Genomic DNA, 16,055 nt, shown 5'->3' with positions numbered 1-16,055 from the left:
TATAAATGTTATACGCTGTTTTCTTTCTCAGCCGACGATATATAAGTTTCTAATATACCTTAACCATTGAAAAGAGAAATTTTCTTTCAACAGAATTCGAATATTAAAATAATTTCAAATTATCTTAGGCCCCCAAAAATATATTTTATATTATGATTGCATTATGTTTGTATTTTTTTTTTTTTTTTGCTTGTACCTATCACACATAATAAACATATGTTAACATGTGTCATTAAATGTATACCCACCATAATATCCCGTACATACATACATATACAAATAAATTATATGAAAAATTTCTGAAAAGAAGAAAAAACTTTCTTATATAATAGGATTCAATTGTAAATTTTAATGTAATCGACAAAAACTACAATCCCTACTGATTAAGGCAAATCAATTTGATGAGAGTTTGGTTGGTTTTCGTTGGTTTGATGTACTGTGGTATGGTGTAGCGTATGTATGGTGTATATGAAAAATTTTCAGCACAAAATTATGTCTTATGTTCCCAAAAATCTTTTCCTTTTTTGTTGTTGTGAATTTTGTTATTTTTGTTTTTACTTTTTTTTGACATATTATTTTCTTTAATATGATATTCATTTCTTTTTATTATTATTTTTTTGTTTTTCTTTCTCTATGATTTTCTTCATAATTTTGATACAATTCTAATTTGTTGAATGGCAACCTTGGTAAACATTAAACTTTTTTCTTTCTTTTTCATTTTTCTCTCTTTTTTTTTTGTTTCTTTTGAGAACCCTTAATGTTATTTCCAAAACTTTATAACATATTATTATAAGTATGGGAATGTATGTATGTATGTATTTAATATATATATTATAAAATAGGACTACAAACATTTATACAAATTCTTATATTTTTTTTTATCCTTTCATGTATAATAGTTCAAGTTCTGTTCTATCTGTATAACAAAAATTTTCTTTTACATTTGCTTTTGCTCCTTAGAAAATTGTACAAAAATTTTTCTCTATTTTTGACTGAGACATTGGAGAAGAGAGGAAAAGAACTGAGGGAAGGCAAGAGTGAAAATTACGAATAGGAAAAAAAAAATTTTTTTTTCTTCTTTTTAGAATTTCATACACATATGTGTATCTTTTGCTCTCTTATATACATATACGTGTGTACCAATGAGTATGTTATATGCATATGTGCATATATTTATATTTTATTAAGAGAATATTGCTGAATTCATAACAATAATTATAAAAGTTTCTTTAAACCACAAGGGTTTCACTTATTTACATCATTTTTTTTTCTATTTCTTTTTTTTGTATAAATTATTATCAACTGTCTTAATTTTCTTAAGCAATTTTTTATTCGAATTTTTTTTTTTTTGTTATATTTTTGCTCTTGATCTTTTTTCTTGTTTTTTCTTTTCTTGTAGTGTGTGTTTTTTATTTCTAATATTTTCTTATTATTTTCTTGTTTTTCTTTTATTGTTACAGTTAAGCGAAGACATCGGTTACGTTTTATATTCTGCTTTAGGATCATTTTACATTCCTAGTTGTATAATGGTATTTGTTTATATTCGAATATATTTCGCTGCCAAAGCACGTGCAAGAAGAGGGATCAAGAAACAACCACGAAAATTACCAAATGAACAAGTAAGTTAAAAACATTTATATATGTATATATACAATTAAAAAAAATATATATATATTTCTATTTTATTTTATTATATAAAATACATTTATTTAAGAATATGTATTTTTTGAAATGAAATTAATTGAAACTATTTATTTTGGACAATAAACAGAAGAAGAAGGAGTACAAGAAAAAGACCTTTTTCTGTTTTAGTAAAAAGAATCATTTAACAAAATAAAATTCAATTCAATTCTATGTACATATAAAAATATAACATTTTTAACAAAACCATATGGCAATAATAAACATGAAAAATAGAAAAATAAAAATTAAAATAAATAAAGTTTTAACAACAGCACGAACATTTTAAAATTCCCCATTAAAATATCCATATTATATACATTTATATATATATATGTATGTACATATGTATATGTTCTATTTTAACCCAACATCCTGTTAACCTTTTAAGAAAAAACAGCTACCCATACATTATATGTGAATATCGGGAAACCAAAATAATACTCGTATACTATACTAATGTACTATGTAAAAATAAATACCCACTTATAGAATAGATCAAAATATTTCATCAGACTATTATATAGAATATAATATAGATAGAAAAAAAAGGATAACTTTACTTCGTATACACAATTTCATAGTTAAAATTTAGATAAACCGTATACCGTAATTTAAAATAGTTAAAGACAATGTCTCGGATCAAATAATCAGATTAGCGGCCATATAATAAAAAAAATTTAAATAATAATATTATAAAAAAAAAACTCTATGAAATTTCGATTTATTTTTCTATTGTATTTTCTGTTTTTCTATTTTAATGGATTCAAAACATTTAATTACTTTTTCACTAATCCTCAAAAACTTAACGTACATAATTTTACACCATGTATTCATATTTATTAGTTGTTTACATAATAAAATTTATGGTGAAGCAAGGTATACAAACAAAATAAGCATTGAGTCATAAAATTCTAGGTTTTTTTTTTACCATAAAATTTTTATTTATTTTAAACTATTAATTTATATTTTGGTGTATTAATTATTATAATATGAGTTATATGTAATAATAATAAAAAAAAATCTGATGTGGTCAGCACATAACCGACCGCAATGTGTATTGTCTAGTTAAGTGAAAGTGTTACAGAATATTATAAAAATGTCTGTTAAATACTTCTTTCCAATTTTTAGGACATTAGTAAGCTTATAGTTAGCATACCTAGAAAAATGTAAATTTGGCTCTTAGTAGAGTTTCGCTTTGTGCTACCCGAATTCCCTGAAATGCTCGCCATTTAGTTTCGGTAACAATCAGAACTCAAATATCAAATTTCAAGAAACTCCATCAATTCGTTCCGTAGATATGGTGAAAAATGTAAAATCGGCCCGCAGATCAGTTTTCGAGCCCTGATCTTTCCAAAAAATTTACATGTTCATTGTTTTAATACAAGGAATTCAAATATTAAATTTCAATGAAATCGGTTGATTATTTCTCTTTATATACACAAAAATGTTTGTTTGTTTGTTTGTTTGTTTATTTGTAATCTCAATGAGCTGATGAGCTCGCATAGAGTTTATAATACATATTTTGTATTATATTTGGCCCGTAGTAAACGTCCAGTTGCTGACGCCTGATTTCTTCCAAAAGTTAGGAGGTTTCATCGCCGGTAGAGCAAAACTTATATATGAAATTTCAAGTAAATCGGTTGAATATGTTCTTCAATATGCTCAAAAATGTAAAACAGGCCCGCTAAAAGGTGCAGTTCCCGAGGCCTGATATATACCAAAAGTTGATCGATCCGTGCCATGGTGGAAATAAACTTACATATAAAATTTCATCAAAATCGGTTCAGCCGAACTTGAAATACACGCGTGCACACACAGACCGACAGACCGACAGACCGACAGACCGACAGACCGACAGGTTGCTAAAAATAGTTTATTTACACTTCCCTACTATGGAGAAGTACGTTCCCACCGAAAACTCGATATGCAAAATTTGTTGCCATCACATAACCTACCTATTGTTTACACAATACGGTCGGTAATTAATGGACTAACAAAATATAAAATTCAGTCATTTTTAAACTAAGTACACTTATACCTCGTAATTAAATTTACATAATTTTGAGAAGCTGTAATGAGTACGGAGCCGCTTTGCTAACGAAAAATTAATAATAGTTTTTATAATTTGGAAATTTTTGCCTATGAAATGTTCACGCGTTCACAGCAGGCAATTTGAGTAAACAATAAATTCAAACAAGTAAAAACGTTTCAGTCGGTATGAACCGATTGAATTATACCCTGCACCTTTCATTGTTGTATAGCAATTACTCAAACCTGTGAAACCATTCTATAGAAACTTCACGGATATGTCTGACCTATTACTGAACACACAACTACCAAGTTTCATGAATCTGACTTTATTTTTTTTTCCAAATATTTAAAATTAGCTTTTGGAGTTGTATGGCAGGTACCCGAACCTGCCAAGCAATTCCACTAAAACTTCAGAAATATCTTTGACCTATAATTGGACACACAACTGCCAAGTTTCATGAACCTGACTTTATTATTTTGCCGATTATAAAAAATTTGCTTTTGGAGTTGTATGGCAGCCACCCGAACCGGTGCAGCTATCTCATTAGAATTTTTAGAGCATATGTAGAATATAATTGGACACATGTATACAAAATTTTATATTTGCACCTTTATTAGTTTTTGAAATAATTAAAATAAACTCTTTCAGTTGTATGGCAGCTTCCCGAACCCGTTGTCCGAATTGGTCCAATAACAATAGGGTTCGTCCTTGGCACAAAAGAAGCAACTTGTGAAAGTGTGGTGTCGATCGCATTATTCGTTTTTGAGTTATCGTGCGATCGGACGGACGGACGGACATGTCTAAATCAACGCAGAATTTTACGCTGAGCAAGAATATATATATATGTCCATACCGCAGATGACTCCTTCAAGTAGTTACAAACTCCATACCAAAGTTAATATGCCCTTCACGAAGTGCAGGGTATAAAAAGAACAGAAATAATAACTGAACATATAATAAACAACTCTCTCTTTCTTAATTGTTTATAAATAAAATTTTTATTAACGTTTATTTTACTTTTGCCGGAATTTTTTATTACAAATTTGAAGCAAAAATATTTATGAAAATTGAAATTGTGTGAGAAATTTTTTTTAATACTATTTGCAAAACGTAACGTAATACATCAGTAAAAAAATGAAACCTTCACACGTCAACAAATCATTACTCAATGTATTACAACTCAATTTTATAATTAATATTATCGAAAAATTTAAAATCAGCTCTATAAACAAATTTTCCAACATAAAGTTTACACTTTCATAATTTGCTTTCCAATTAAATTTTTTTTTAAAACTAGCTAAACCGCTGACGTTTTGTTGCTGTTCAGATGTGGGATTTTTGTTTTTCATTTATTTTTTCGCCGTATACGCATTCCAAGAAGATTTTTCGAAGCTACAATGAGCCGTGTCTGCTCATGTGTGCCACACACTTGCAACAACGTATCGCGACTATGGTAATTTCAAAAGTGATTTCCACCGACAACGAAATCACCGCATAAAACTTTATTGAACACGTTTTTTTTCTTTCACGCCCCTATCTTTCTTTCACAAATCTTCTTCCGGATCTGCGGCCTTACAGGGCTGATTCCTAAATACCTCTCGCATTAATATCCCCCACCCCATATATAAGTACATTTGGCGAATTTCAATTTTTGTCAAAGCTTAAAAGAACTCAAAAATTGATTTTTTTCCTGCATCTTTCATACTGACGAGTTTCTCAAATATTTTTTTTTAGAAACCAACCAGCTTTTTTTCCTATAACAGCTTGTCAAAGTTTCACGGTGATCGAAAGTAATAGTACAAAATAGTGCGTAAAAGACACGTAAATATACTTCTATTAATTTCTGTTTGTACAGGGGATAATTACTTTTTATAAGACCTTAAGTTAAAATTTTTTTGTTTGATTTGCTCCTTCTCCTAAACTATTCAATTGGTCCGCAGTCTTTATACAAACGCAGCAATTTTTTTTTATTTATTCCAAAGATTCTTCGCTCCATGATCAATACAATTAATTGAAACAATATACGAGGAAATTTTTACGTAGGTCAATATAGTGCAATTGATAGCAATATTTTTATTTTCGAAACCTGTCGAGATGAGAAATATCTTCAATAATTTTTTTTATTCAATACCTCCATAATTTATATACGTATACCTAATGCCCCCTTTAAATTCTTATTTATATAAAGTTTTATTTATCGGCCTCAAACCCCCCCCCCCCTCCCGCTTTTTTTGATTAAGTTACAGTTCGACGAAAGAAAAACTATTTGTTTTGTTTGTTTCCTGCGCTATTTTACTTAAAAAAAAAGATACATTTAATATTTACAGGTGAATGGATTTTATATTTTACTTTATCAAGATTACCAAAAAAAAAATAAGTGTACTTAATATTTATGGGGCTTTTTTTTGTGTTATTCCCTATATATTATATTGCCATTATTTTATATACATATGGAAAATTTATGACAAAGGTGTATGTGCGCAATAACCTAGCATTCCAAAATATACCTTAGTATATTATTTACTAAAGTAAACCCCTTATTAATTATGGCCAAGAACCAAAATATTTTTCACCTTAGGGAATAAAGCTTACATGTACAGAAAAAAGTAAGAAAATATTTCAAATTATAAGAAAAGAGCCATAAAACATTAAAGAGAGTATATGGAGATTGTCTACTCCTTTCTCTCTTTTTTCTCTTTTTTCTTGTGGTTTTTTTTGCTAAAACAATTATATAAGTATGATGGCGTAAAAAAAATTAGCTGAGAGCAATAGATTCCCTAAGGCCTGCTCTGTACAAACAGTATGCACATGTATAACTATATGTATGTACGTAGAACATATTTATATATCATATTTACATACATACACACATGTGTTTATAACACAGGAAGGATTTTTTAAAAAGCTATTTGAGTGTTAATATTCCATTTCTTTGTGTGAAAAAAAAAATTTATATTTTTCTGGTTAAAAATAAAAAAATAGCAAAAAAATACGAAAAAGAAAAAGGAAAATTTTTATTTTTTATTTTTCTTGTTTTTGTTTTTTCTTTGCACAAGTAAGGGTTGAAATGGTTTAATGAACTACACTTATACAACATAGGAAAAAAAAGGAAAGCACTTAAATTTGATATGTGTGATTTTTATATCCTATAACGTTATCTGTTTATCAACGCTTAAGGCTTAATAAATATTTTTATACACACATACATTTGAATTTTAATGGTAATGAAAAAAAAAAATATTTTTGTTGTCAGTTTTCAGTGTGTTGTTTGTTGTTGTTGTTTTTGTTTAGAAGAATTAAAAATTCAACTTGTATAAAATTTCATCTAACTTGACTAGACTTAAATATTATACACGAGTATAAGCTCCTGGTAATATTTTCATTATTTAAATTATTAATTTTTAAATTATTATAGTTAATTACTTTTTAATTATACTTGATGATATTAAAAAAAAAATTTTTACACATTAAAACAAAAATTCAACCTACATATCAAATTTCCTTCCATATCGCGTCAAATCTAAAATAATTTAAGAAATTTCATCTATCATAAATTTAAAGTTTTTTCTTATTTCATATACAAATTTAGTTGTATATGAAATAATGTTAGTGCGTAGGGTCATGCGGGGTAAATTTAAAAAAACACGAAAAAATACACTAGCAATACTAGAAAGGGATCGCTTTCATTACTAAAAAATCTGAAATATAATTTATTAGTATATATGTATGTAATTCATTAGAACATGTCTAAACCATAATACTGTAAAATTCGGTAGAACTAAAAGTTTCTTAGGAATAAAGGATAAGAGAATATAACATACATACAGATTGTCTCGTATCTAAGTGAACTGTTATATACCATTGCATAGGCCCTAATGATTAAACAAAATATTTGTTTGGAGACGACGTTCACAACTCAATAGTTTCCGACTTATAGGAGGGGATTTAAACTCAATCCCGTCTGACTTTTTTATAACTCCGTGTCTTGTCAGAAAGGCGTATCACTTAAAATACGAGTATGATTTGGAAACCTCTGAATAGCGACTTTCTCATTGACATGTACACATCTTTAGTTGAAAAAATTGCAATTTTAACTTTTCATTCGAGTTTAATTCTACTTCGATTTCATACCATTTATATGTGAAAATAAACTAATTTAACAGAATTTGAGACTTTTGAGAAGTTTTGAGGTTTTTTAAACTCAGGCAACAACAGAAAATCCTAACTATTAAAACAATTAACACAAAAATCAATAGTCAAAACTTTACATTTAATATAGGTTAAATTTTAGTTTTAAAATATTAATTTTCCAAAATCATTGCATTTGCCCCCCCATTTTCCTACAATGCACATTTTATAATAAAAATATTTGTAATAGAAAATACTTATATCTTGTAGTTTACGTTATCATATTTCCGTTCATATTTTTTAATAAATTTCAAGATTATGATTTTGAAAATTTTAAAATCTTATCTTAATTAAAAATTTATTTTTTAAATATTTTCAAGCATTCTGTAAAATTTTATATTATGTAGATACTTTCATACATATGTACACTATAATTTCTCATTTACTAATGCTTTATGTTTAAATGTATAGTAAACAAATACATACATACGTACAATAATATAGTTAGACAGTCGAAGAAAAATATAGTTCGCGGACCAATTGTAAATTATTGTAACTCTCTTTTATTACATAAAATTTCGCTCTAAACCTATAGTAACTGACAAAGGAGAGTTTTTGAAAAATTAAGAAAAATTTAAAAATTGTTGGGCCACAACTTTTAGCAACAAGCACAGCTACATTTCGAAATTTTATTTTATTTTATTCGAAAATTGTCCCAAAAAAATTCGAAAATTTACGACAATAAAAAGTAGTAATAATGCAATTTAATAGGTTTTTAAATGTGAAAATGTAATTACAAAAGTTCGAAGATTGGAAGTGTGTTTCAAAATGACAGTTGTTCCGTAATATTATAAACAGAGTTATTACTTATAATTGTCATATTTTAACTTGACAGTTACAGTTTTTTTTGCGAATATTATTATTGTGAAAATATTTGACTTCCTTAGTTTGACTTTGTCAACTTAACGCGTTTTTGCTTTAAGCCACATAGCAGTATGTCCCAGTATACTTTGTCCCATTGAATGAAGAGTTAATTTTCGTGATTAATTTAGTAATTAAAGCAGTAGCTGTCATTCAATTCTCAGCAAACTGAAATTCCCTTTAATAATTTGTTTTAGTAATTTTGTAATTAAGATTGTTGAGCTCTGCCATATCATGCAAATGTATGAATAAGACATATAAATCCGAATGTTAACATATATTATGTACGTATGTATGTACAGAATTCAAAAATAAGAATTGTATATACAAACAAAATAATTATTTTGATTTCTCCTTTTTTCATATTTCTTGTTTTTAATTAAACAAAACTTTTCAAAAATTTTGTGATTTCAAAAGTTGAAAAACATGACTTCCAACTTCAATAATTTCTCATAACTTCAAAAAAAAATTTTTAAGTATGTCAATATTATGCTTAAATATACATAAACATTATACATACAAAAATATTATATTTTAGAATTACAATTCGTTCGTATACCGTATTAAGAAAATTTTACTTTTATAGAAAATTTTAAAAAATATTTTGTAGTTGGCAGCGATTTAATATAGAAAACAAACAAAATAAAATACGAACAAAAAATAAACAATAAATTTTATTTCAAAAAATTTTTGCAGTCACTCAAATCCTTCAATTATTTTATATTTTCATATTTATATGCGAAATATTCCAAGAATTCACACTCCACTAAAAACAAAAGCATAAAATTAACTTGAAAAAAAAAAATGTCAAGAAATGATTTTCAAGTTCTCTCAAATGTATAAAAGTTCCTATTGCAAGAGCTTCTTACTGATATCAAGTTAAATATGTAGAAAATAAAATATGTATTGTATATGTTATGGAGCATGATGTCATCATCATACTTTAGAAAATACGCGCTGTTATAAAATAAAGGATAAAGTCCGGGTAAATTGAAAATTTATCTCAATCTGCAATATTGTTAGCAATAGTATGTACATATTATATTATGCTTATATTTGTATTATATGTGTATATACATTTAAGTATTTAATCTACATAAATATTTTAGCTACGAAACAAAATGTTGACGTATAATATTTAAATATGTTCATACACATGTATGCATACCCAGTATTTAGTGTAATAACTAGAGTTTAAATAATATGCTTGTAAGAGTTGTGTATAAGAAAAAAATTTACATGCCGGCACAATAATTGCGATTAAACTAGGACATTTTTTTTAATTCATCATTTTAATAGATTTGTTTTTTATGTAATCACAATTTTTATGAGTCTCCCCATTGAATTCGATTTGAAAATTCTGGACAGTTACCAGCCGCATTGCATATTGTATACATTGTCGTAGTGTTATACTGTTTTACTGTTGTACTATGATGACACTAAATTCGAGATGTTGAATTTTAAACGGAAATACATTTCTTCGTAACAGAGAAGGGTAGAGAAATTATTTTGAGCAAGATGTCGGTCTGTCAATCTGCCTCTACATTCATGTGGCTCAATTTCAACAGAATCGATTGTAATAACAACTATTTAATTCGGCTATGTGACGAAGTATATTCGGCTTTTGAAGTACAGATTGAATTTTCGAGGTTATCAGATCTTAATAACTAGACTGAAACTATATATGGATCAAATTTTCATTTTTTTCTAAAAAATCTAAAGAACTTATATTCTTAAGCATAATTTCTTCACATTTATCACTTGAGTTTTTTTTTCAAACTTTTCATTGAAATTGGAAATCAATCTCTATTTTAAGAACCGAATAAACATTTGCCTAATCTCTATTATCTGAGTAAATTAATTAATTGTTTAACTTTCATAGAATTCGAAAAATATGTTTAAAGGACATTTTCATAATATTGTGTAATACTTTAAGGAAATGGAAGTATATTGTAACTTTTATATTATTCACCTAAAATACAAAATGAAGACTTAATGATGATTTTCAATGCGATATCAAAATTCTGTTTGAAAAATTTTCAAATTGGCCTTATTTTTCCGGCGATCAAACAAAAATTTTAAGATTTTTAAAAATTACATAATCATTTTTGTTATTTAAACAAAAATAATATGAGCCCTCACGAAATTTTTAATATTACAAAAATTTATATATATAGACTAAGGTTAGAAATTAATAATTTTTATTATAACCCATTAATCTTTGATTAATTACAGCATTATTTTGAGAACATTAAATAACTTATGTAATTTATTTTCCTCGATATTTCGTGCTACCGTTTTTTCCTCTTCTTTTCCTAATTTACAAAACTGAATTCGTAGATAGATGAAAAATAACAAATATCTTCTTAAAATTATTTGAGACTTTAAAATTCACCAACATTTTATATATTTTTCTTTAATAATATATAAAAGAGGAAAAGTATGTAGAAGAGAAAAATTTTAAATAGAAAAGCACCTGAAGCAATAAATAAAGCATATAAATAGTTATTCACAATATTAAGATAAAGAAAAATAGACACACACACACACATACATGCTTAAAGGAAATTTTTAAATGCAACTTGTAGTTTATTAATTATAGTTTCACTTTGGGTGCATCTAAAACAAAAAAAATATTAAAAATTAAAAAGAATTTTATTTCAACTGTTTTGTTAAATGAAAAGCAAAGAAAACACGAAATGAAGAAAAACTTTTCAAAAAAATTTTCCTATTCTTTTTTTTTTTGAAATATTAGAAAATTAAAAGAAATAATAATTTATAGACATACACACACACATACAGCATATACGAGCATAAATAGTACCACATGCAAAAGTACAATTTCTTATTCTTTATTTTATAATTGCCTTTTGAATATTGTTTTAAAAATTCAAAAGAAATAAAATTTTCATATGATTTTAAAAATTTAATTTAAAATTATAATTTGAATTTTAAGTAAATAAAATAGAAATGCAGTAGATATACGTTATTGTTTACATTTATATAACAATGCGCAAAATATTAATTTATGCACATAGAAAATTTATTAAAGAAAAAAATTTCTTAGAAAAATTTTTATACATACTAACCCTTATGATTTTTTTTCTGTTCAGAATTTTTCCATTTTCTTGTTTTTGTCTGAATTTTGGAAATTTTATTGTTCAAATTTTAATTACTGATATTGTTGATCTATAATTTCCTTAACTTTAAATTTTTCACTTTTTCCTCAAAATCCTTCTAAATATATTTTGAAATTTATTGTTCTACAATTGATTTTAATAAAAATTTTCAAAGAACTTTGAAAATTTTATGACATTTAATTATTCTTTTTCAATTTTGATTGTCATTTCATTTGATTCAGTAAAATTTTTGATTATAAATTCAAATCTATAGAAAATTAAAAATTCATAGTTGTTTCTACGCAATACAAACATCTGATTCCTATTTTAAAGAGAAGAACAGTTCGTATGAGGTTAATGCTACAACTAGATAATCTGCATTTATTGGTTTGGAGATATTGGCTTTTAAAGATACAAAATTTAGCAACAACAATTATCATGAAGATATCTGGTTTTGAAAATCTCATTTTCAGATATTTAAGAACACTGTTAAGCTTAGATATTGGAGGCAGATGAAAGAACATTCGATTTTTTGATACCTAGATCAATTATTTAAAACTATAAAATTTTCGAGTTATCTAGTTGTAGTATTTACTTCACGAGTTAACTGTTCGTACTCTTTTCTGCCCTTTAATATTAAGAATAATCCACTAATCTCTTCACAAAATTTACTTTAATTTTTTTTTTGTTTACCTTGAGCAATTTGTTTTCAGTTTCTTATATTTAAATTTCTTTCTTGTCATCAGCAATACTCTATTGTATCATTCCATCATACTTGAACTTTATATTTCTCGACAATGTTTCCTATACATCGAACTCCTTTATATAAAGAAATGTTCGTGTTAGATGCTTGTTCCTTTTCTTTAATTGCAATCGACTTTATTAGATTCACATAATTATGAAATTCTAGAACTAGACGTTCAATATAAATTTTATATCCTTTTTTTTTTCTAGTGAGTTTTAATTCAACGTGCATTTAAGACTAATTTTATATTGTTCCTCAAATTTTCGTTGCATTTGTTCTAGCTTAAAGAGATGACTGGAAAGTGTTTATCCATTCGAATAAAACCTGACTTCTTTCTCTGCAATGAATTAATATTCGTTTAGCACTGTTTCAGTATGCTTATATGGGATACTGTTTATATGAGACGTTCACCAACACCCAACACTCAGTTTTTTATTATTCCACTTTGTCATTTTATCCTTTGGTAGTTCTTTAATCGAAAACAATTTTACATTACACAATTTTAACATTCATGTATCCTAGAATATAATTAAAAATCATCTTACTAATTAAAAAATTAGTCATTTTTTAACTTACAGTAACAGAAATTTAACAACAAATTTTAGATCACATCAAAAATGAGGCAAAACATGACTCGGCATTGTTATTTTTTCATTATGCACATATTTTATGTACCTTACCTGTACATTATGTACATACCTCAGGCGTACCTTCATTCAATTGTTTCCAATATATGAAAATTTCAAAATGCAGATTCTGGGTACGTACGTATATTACCTTAAGCAAAGCCATTCAATTATATAATTTTCACGAAAGATAAATATTTTCTTTCAACAAGTTTTCGCTCTTTCGCAGCACGAAATCTTTATTTTTGCTCTTTTCTTTGCTCTTTTTTTTTCTCTTTATTTTGTTTTTGTTTTTTTTTTTTGTTCCTTATAGATCATAATAGAGACATCTTTGAGGCAATAATCAACAATATACCGAACTGCTGCAATTGGAATAAATTATTACTTAATTTTTTTCCAGTTCCCCTACTACACAAAAGAAAATTTCATATATGCATTTCATTTAACAAAAAAAAAAAGAAAACTATATACAAGAGAGAAAGAGTATAGAGTAGAGCAATACTCATATTATATGTACCACTTTGCATATGTATATTTGTTCATATGTTAATACACTTACAGAAATTTTCTTTAAAAAATTTTATTCAATTTTTGTTTTTCCGTTTTTCGCTTTTTTTGTACTCTTTTGTACCTTTTACTAACGTAAATTACATCTTCGGCACAGAATAAATTTAAATATTTACTTATTTAAAAAGGTTTCCTTTTTGGAAATTATCATGTGGCTTAATAAAAGAGATAAAAGATCTTATATATCCTAAATCTAATAACTCTTTCCTGCTGTTTTTTTATACTAAAAAAAAAAATTCGCTTTTCCTTGCTTTGTGTTCAGTATAGTGGGTGTTTTTATTTTGTTGTTGTTATTTCTTATTAAATTAGTTTCTTGTTGTTTTTCTTTTCTGAAATAAAATCATTTTTGCAAACAGTAAAATAAAAATCTTCAAAGTGGAACTTATAGTTTACATATTATACTTTAACTTCCTCCCATATGTACATATGTATGTATGTATGTAGTACAATTGTGCATATGTATAAGCATATGTGTACATAGGTTCGTTCAGTTTTTTTAGTTTTTAGTATTAAGCAATACCATTTTTTTTTCAAGAGTCAACTAAATTTTTATTCTTGTATTTAAGTGGGCTATTTACACTGTAAAATTCTTCTTTATTTCAAGTTGAATAGGAAATTTTGTTCTTTTTTTCTTCTTGAATATTGCCTTTTAAGAGTGTACATATACAGTCGAATGCACGTTATTGCATCCCGCCTAAATGCAAAACCAGGTTAAAAGTGTAAAAAATTTTATATCAAATATTTTCAATCGCACAATTGTTTTCCAACCCGCCTAAAGGCAGAACCCGGTCAAAAGTGTAAAGAGTGTGCATCAAATATTTAGAACAGCAATTCTTAACACTTCTCATTTCATTTGTTTTTTTAACAATCTGTCAATATTTAATTCTGTTGCTAATTTGAGCTATGTTTTTGTAATGAGCTATGAATTATTTAAAATTTAATTTTAATTATTTAAAAATTTAAAACCGTACCTGTTAAATGCAATTATTTTGCATTTATAAGGCGACCCACTTAATTGCAAAAATTTTACATTAATCCGGCGCTCTCATTTTTGCCAAAACATTTTGACAGCAAGAATTTTTCTTTTTTTTTTAGTTCCAAAATTATTCGGGTCCGACTGTATATATGAAAAGAGAAGAGTTTTTCTTGCCAATAATTTAAAAATTTTCACTTGTTGAATTCTAAACACAACCGAACCAAACAAAACGAAAAAAAAAGGCATTCCGCAATTATTTATAAAAAAAAAAAGGAAAAATCTTATAAGAATTTAAAAAAAAAATTTTACTAAAATTTTCTATTTATTTTTAATAGTAGTGGTGTGCACTTGACTAAAAGTTCTCAATTTAAAAAATAAATAAAAAAATTATTTTAGTTTTTTTTTTTTTTGCAAATTTGAGGACTTTTAGTTATTTAGTAAAAATTTTGATTCCTAAAAAAATTTTTTTGTGTCTTGCGAACATTAATACTAGTAAAAAAAAATAATTTTTTAAAATTACACTTAACAAATTTCAGTAAAAGTACCATACCAGCGATATTTAAGGAAATTCTTTTGTTGGATCCGGTCCAACAAAAATTTTTTTATTTGTTTTTTTGCCCAAAAAGTTTGTAAATTAATAAAATTATAAAAATTAAGTTTAAATTATTTTCTAATTTTAAGAAAAAAAAATAAGCAACTATACTTAAAAAAAATGTCAAGAGTTGAGCATAAGTTGTTTGTAATGAGCTTAAATTACATACTTGACAAAAATCATAAAAAACAGAGCACCTCATAAGTTTTTTATTATAATAATTTTTTTGTCCTTTACATTTACTGTCTACGACCTTTATTTCTAAAAACTAGTACGAATTGATTTTCAAAGTAAATTTTTGGGCAATCCTTTAACGTGAAATTTTGAGTCTATTAATAATAAAATAGTCGAATATATTGGTTGTAAATGGGAGAGAAATATGAACTTCCTTAAATTTTGAGTTATAAGAGTAAAAATAAAATTTAATAAATTTAAATCGTCAATTTGATCATAACTTTAGATTTTTACTTTAAATTAAGTACTTGCTCCTAATTTTGAGTGTTTAACTTCTCATAGCCTCAGCTGGAATTTAAAGTCCAAATTTTAAATCAAGTTTGTTATGCGGATTATGTATATTAGAGAAAACCTGTAAATTTTATAAAAAATACAGTCAATGGACTGTGATTGTTCAGTTTAAACCAAAGATTAAAGTTGTGTAAAAGCCAT

General features: G+C 26.1%; 1 protein-coding gene across 2 annotated transcripts in view; it reads left to right on the top strand.

Moving 5' to 3' along the window:
• Nucleotides 1–16,055, top strand: part of LOC129614334 (alpha-2C adrenergic receptor) — a 67,011-nt gene that overhangs the window by 33,723 nt on the left and 17,233 nt on the right. For both annotated transcript variants that reach the window (XM_055528893.1, XM_055528892.1), the window contains exon 3: nucleotides 1,461–1,619. In XM_055528893.1, the coding sequence (XP_055384868.1) occupies nucleotides 1,461–1,619 (159 nt within the window). The remainder of the gene's footprint in view (nucleotides 1–1,460; nucleotides 1,620–16,055) is intronic.

The sequence above is a fragment of the Condylostylus longicornis genome, unplaced genomic scaffold (assembly GCF_029603195.1).
Source record: "Condylostylus longicornis isolate FDR11 unplaced genomic scaffold, ASM2960319v2 ptg000107l, whole genome shotgun sequence".
Lineage (NCBI taxonomy): Eukaryota > Metazoa > Arthropoda > Insecta > Diptera > Dolichopodidae > Condylostylus > Condylostylus longicornis.
Note: the sequence above shows the minus strand (reverse complement) of the source record. Positions and strands in the feature narration are given on the sequence as shown.